Source organism: Toxorhynchites rutilus, chromosome 3 (assembly GCF_029784135.1).
Source record: "Toxorhynchites rutilus septentrionalis strain SRP chromosome 3, ASM2978413v1, whole genome shotgun sequence".
Taxonomy (NCBI): Eukaryota; Metazoa; Arthropoda; class Insecta; order Diptera; family Culicidae; genus Toxorhynchites; species Toxorhynchites rutilus.
Genome location: NC_073746.1, coordinates 245,259,628 through 245,265,579, shown reverse-complemented (window position 1 = coordinate 245,265,579; position 5,952 = coordinate 245,259,628). Strand labels below are relative to the sequence as shown.

At 36.1% G+C, this 5,952-nt stretch overlaps 1 protein-coding gene across 1 annotated transcript; it reads right to left on the bottom strand.

Moving 5' to 3' along the window:
• Positions 1-2,310: 2,310 nt before the first annotated feature.
• Positions 2,311-3,657, bottom strand: LOC129774091 (zinc finger protein 37-like). The gene has a single exon (XM_055777789.1). The coding sequence runs from the start codon at positions 3,655-3,657 to the stop codon at positions 2,311-2,313; it is 1,347 nt and encodes a 448-aa protein (XP_055633764.1).
• Positions 3,658-5,952: the final 2,295 nt, after the last annotated feature.

The following is a 5,952-nucleotide window of genomic DNA, read 5'->3' as shown; positions in this document are numbered from 1 at the left end:
GACGCACCAGAAAAAAAAAACATTTTTGAATTTGACGTTTTGAAAGCTGTGAAGGTCAAAGAAATGAGCGACAAAACATTGGGTCATTTGAAAATTATCCATGATTGTTTTGTCACAAGATGGTGGCAATGATCTTCTATTGGGCAACACTAATTCAATTATGTCGAAGGACTGAAAACGGCTAAGTTCTCAAGCTCTACTGAACCCATTTATTCCAATTTTATGTGAATAAATCTTTATACATTTCCATATCGTATAAATCGATTTTTTTTTTAATTTTACTATTTGTAAAAAGGTATAAATCGCCATAAAAAGCATTTTCTCAAGCGGCCGCCATTTTATCAAAAACTATTTTTCAGAATCTGATTCAGAATTTGTTCGATTTTTTGTTGTTTCAGATAACCAGAAAGGCTGGGATCGTGTACGCCATGGCACTACTTTTATTTTGAACCCCTTCACTTCACCAACTTGTAAGTATTCTAATTTTGAATATTTTTTTTCCGTTTAGTTCATGTTGTATTTGGTTAAAAGATGAACAAACCAATATTTGAATAATGGATGGTAAACATATTCTTAGTTTCATTTGTTCAGATGTCAGGTGTGCAAAATATAGGAATATGGTTTGCAAAAGATCATGGACTTAAATACCTAAACATATACTTCTAATTAGGTCAGTGAAGGTTCAATTAATTTAAAAAGGTTTCATTTGATTTTTAAAATGTTCCAGTAGGAACTTTTACTGCAGAGATATTTTGATAGCATGAAAAATTACCTTAGTTGCTTTCGACTATGAATATGTCATGAGATAATAATCGTCTGTATAGCCAATTGATGGGCAGTTTTGGAAACTTGAATAAATTATGTATATTATCCAATTATTGCTTTGACGTGAAAAAATATGAACACCATTTTGAAGCTAGAAACTTGTTGTTTCAGAATTATGTATATTTAATTCCCATGCGTTATTCTAAAACTAAAGATTCCCATGTCGCACTTGGCTTCCACTTTGTTTATATCGAGATGATGTCATTCCGAAGAAAACAGAAAAAAACACTCCCAGATGGTGGGAAGTGGGAGGATCCGTAAAAGATTGGTTCAATTTTTGCTTTATGAAGGAGAAATCCATAAATTCTTTCCAACGCCAACCGGTTACGAACTTGTTGTTGATCCCGCCTCTGTTTTACTTTTTCTGTAGATTTCATCGGCTCAATTTGCTCCAGTACAAAGTAATAAACTGAAAACATGTTTGGATTAATAGACTTCGTCCGTAACGAACTCAGTTAACTGGTGTTTTCCTATTCAAACACATTACAAACTCAGCCCTGGCTGTAAATTGGAACCTTTGATACCCTAGAGATTCTATTGGCATTTGCTTCTCAAACCTAATTTGAAGCAGTTCATATCGAAGATAATGAGATGGCTATATTGCATATAGTCTAACTCGATTAAGGAGGAGTCTATTGACATAATAAACAAAATTAACTTTTTGATCTGTTGCCTCTAACAATCGTTTCATCAACAATACTTCCAGGTCAACGCAATGTTAAGTTGCAACCTGAAGATTCAATTCAGAAGAATGATTTCATATGACCTGTTCGGAGTTGAAGGTTTTTCATTGAGTGTGACAGCAGGTATGATATATGATTTAGGGAAATTATGTTTCTGTAATTTAATCAGAATTTTTGTCATGCGATAGTAATGTCAATCTCAAGTTACATTCAAATGTCCCTCACCGCAAATCTTAAATTGGAATATGACGTCAATTAATCGCTAAACATAGTGAAAAATATAATCTATATCAACAGAATCAACAGCAAACACCGCATCAAGTACTGCTACTTTTGACCGATACATACTGAGTTTGAAGCAACAATCGCTCAGTAATATAATAACTCCGTACGTAGGTCAACAGGTTTGGGTATAAATAGTACAATATAGTATTCGCCAACAACTTCAGAAGTTCGATCTAATAATGAGAATAGTAACGATGAAATAAAGGAATAATGGTACATGTAGTACAGAAGAAGAGTCAGTAGTTACTAAGTTATTAGATGTACGTTCTTGTCGACAATTTATATACGGCTAAAGAACGGAATACAAATAGCAGTCAAAGAATCTGCGGTGGTGTCGAAACACGTTTGCTATCGAATCAACAGTATCTTAAAGTCAGAAAAGTGTATCTCAGAATTAAATCGCATCAAGTATTCTAGAAATGTTCCAACTAGTATGAATAATATGAATGTATAAATGTTATGATTATGGATATCAAGTATGAAATATTTAGAAAGTGGAATGTCTGAACGAACGCTTTTAACCTGATTTTCGGCCGAGTTTCGCCTCCTTGCGTTCGTGTGATGCCAAGTGTAGATCCCTTTGGTCGGCACGACTGAATCTTTTCGCACATTTGGGGCACCCGTGTGGTTTGCTAGCCGGATTGTGGTCTTGCACGTGGCGTTTGAGATCACTCTTGTTCATGTACGCTCTTGGACATATTACGCACTTCCACGGCTTGTCGGTCTGAACATGTTTTGCAATATGCTCGTCAAGTATTTCTTGTGTTTCGAAGTGTTTGCCACATCGAGAACATCGATGTTCGTAGCCTGCATGGATTTTTGTATGTTGCGTCAGCCCACTCTTGCTTTTGCAGTATTCACCGCATATGTTGCACTGGAAATCGCTGTATTTGACCACATTGCGCCTTACCGACCTTTGGGGTTTCCCCCTGAGAACTGAAGTCGATTTGGGGGATTGTTTTGATTCTGGAGCTGAATCGGAAGCCGGAATGGGGTTCATTGAAATAGGTTGCATTGCTTCTACATTATTATTGCTGTGTTCACCTGGAGATACCTCGTTCATCCGTGAAGTTGATGGCTGCTGATAATCGTAATGTGGTGAATTGTTTGACGACAACGGCTCTTCATAGTGGGATTGTGGTGAGCTAGATGTTGATGGCACCAGATAAATTGGTTGGCCCTGTCCTGTATACCATAAACTTTGACCGTATGCGTTGTTCATGTCTGTATTCATGGTCTGTTGTATACTATAATCATGAACTATTGTATTTTGTGACGGTTGTTCTGCATCAATATTCGCCACGGCCTGTTGATACGTAGTTATTGGTTCTAGCTTATTCTCATGCGAAAGGATACTTCCCATCGATGTATAGCCCGAATTGTGTGGACTGTTCGATGACAGTAGCTCTCCATAGTGGTATTGTGATTCGGAGCTAGACGTTAATAGACCCGGTTGCAGACAACTATATTGTAGTGATACATCGTCGGGCGATAGATACTGCGCGTACAGCATAGTATTTGATTGGGCATTTCCTACGAAAGTGTTTTGCAATGGTTGTTTATCGCCGATCTCCCCCTCGGTTTGTTGATACGGGATGACCAGGTTTTGTTGTGGCACAGTATTCACAGGTGATATGTAAACTGAATCGGTTCCCATATGTTGCTCCATGCCACCATTCACTGTTTTCCCGTGAGTTTCGAAGATGTTACTTATTTGCATAGATGAACCCGTCATCAATTTCGTGTACGTTCTTCCACCAATGTCATAGTATTCACAACTATCCGTTAGCTGGTCAAAGTATTTCGATGAATTCTCCAGAGGTACATAGGACAAACCGTCGAACACCTGAATATCTTGATCCATTTTGCCAAATCACTAAATTTGTTTTGTTCGTGTACACTTCTCCAACTCAACTCAAGCACTCTTTAAGTAACGGAACTAAATGCAATCTGAATAGCTATAATCACTGAATTTTGTCAAACAAGCATTCGAGCTCAGCAGCTCAAAATAATGTGAACCAAAGAAATTGTCTCAGCCGAGATACTTCGTTGAAATGATTGAAGATGATGATCAGGCTGAACCTTATATAGGACAAATGTTTTACCCAAAACTCCAGACTCCAGATTTGAGATTACAGGTACCATTTTAAAGTTACAGGTATCGCTCAGGATCATACACTACATACGAAATTATTGGTTCGCTGGGTAATATTTGAATGTAGCCCTTTCATACAGTGACAAACAATACAATTAGACCACGAGTTGGAGGATTTTGCGGCTCTAGCCGCAAATTATGCGTATGCTATGTATACGCATACGCATGTATATGTATACACCATCTAGTGAGCACTTGTACCGAAATGACAAGTCATCCGACATTGACGCACCAGAAAAAAAAACATTTTTGAATTTGACGTTTTGAAAGCTGTGAAGGTCAAAGAAATGAGCGACAAAACATTGGGTCATTTGAAAATTATCCATGATTGTTTTGTCACAAGATGGTGGCAATAATCTTCTATTGAGCAACACTAATTCAATTATGTCGAAGGACTGAAAACGGATAAGTTCTCAAGCTCTACTGAACCCATTTATTCCAATTTTATGTGAATAAATCTTTATACATTTCCATATCGTATAAATCGATTTTTTTTTTTAATTTTACTATTTGTAAAAAGGTATAAATCGCCATAAAAAGCATTTTCTCAAGCGGCCGCCATTTTATCAAATACTATTTTTCAGAATCTGATTCAGAATTTGTTCCATTTTTTTGTTGTTTCAGATAACCAGAAAGGCTGGGATCGTGTACGCCATGGCACTACTTTTATTTTGAACCCCTTCACTTCACCAACTTGTAAGTATTCTAATTTTGAATATTTTTTTTCCGTTTAGTTCATGTTGTATTTGGTTAAAAGATGAACAAACCAATATGTGAATAATGGATGGTAAACATATTCTTAGTTTCATTTGTTCAGATGTCAGGTGTGCAAAATATAGGAATATGGTTTGCAAAAGATCATGGACTTAAATACCTAAACATATACTTCTAATTAGGTCAGTGAAGGTTCAATTAATTTAAAAAGGTTTCATTTGATTTTTAAAATGTTCCAGTAGGAACTTTTACTGCAGAGATATTTTGATAGCATGAAAAATTACCTTAGTTGCTTTCGACTATGAATATGTCATGAGATAATAATCGTCTGTATAGCCAATTGATGGGCAGTTTTGGAAACTTGAATAAATTATGTATATTATCCAATTATTGCTTTGACGTGAAAAAATATGAACACCATTTTGAAGCTAGAAACTTGTTGTTTCAGAATTATGTATATTTAATTCCCATGCGTTATTCTAAAACTAAAGATTCCCATGTCGCACTTGGCTTCCACTTTGTTTATATCGAGATGATGTCATTCCGAAGAAAACAGAAAAAAACACTCCCAGATGGTGGGAAGTGGGAGGATCCGTAAAAGATTGGTTCAATTTTTGCTTTATGAAGGAGAAATCCATAAATTCTTTCCAACGCCAACCGGTTACGAACTTGTTGTTGATCCCGCCTCTGTTTTACTTTTTCTGTAGATTTCATCGGCTCAATTTGCTCCAGTACAAAGTAATAAACTGAAAACATGTTTGGATTAATAGACTTCGTCCGTAACGAACTCAGTTAACTGGTGTTTTCCTATTCAAACACATTACAAACTCAGCCCTGGCTGTAAATTGGAACCTTTGATACCCTAGAGATTCTATTGGCATTTGCTTCTCAAACCTAATTTGAAGCAGTTCATATCGAAGATAATGAGATGGCTATATTGCATATAGTCTAACTCGATTAAGGAGGAGTCTATTGACATAATAAACAAAATTAACTTTTTGATCTGTTGCCTCTAACAATCGTTTCATCAACAATACTTCCAGGTCAACGCAATGTTAAGTTGCAACCTGAAGATTCAATTCAGAAGAATGATTTCATATGACCTGTTCGGAGTTGAAGGTTTTTCATTGAGTGTGACAGCAGGTATGATATATGATTTAGGGAAATTATGTTTCTGTAATTTAATCAGAATTTTTGTCATGCGATAGTAATGTCAATCTCAAGTTACATTCAAATGTCCCTCACCGCAAATCTTAAATTTGAATATGACGTCAATTGTTTTGCGAATTG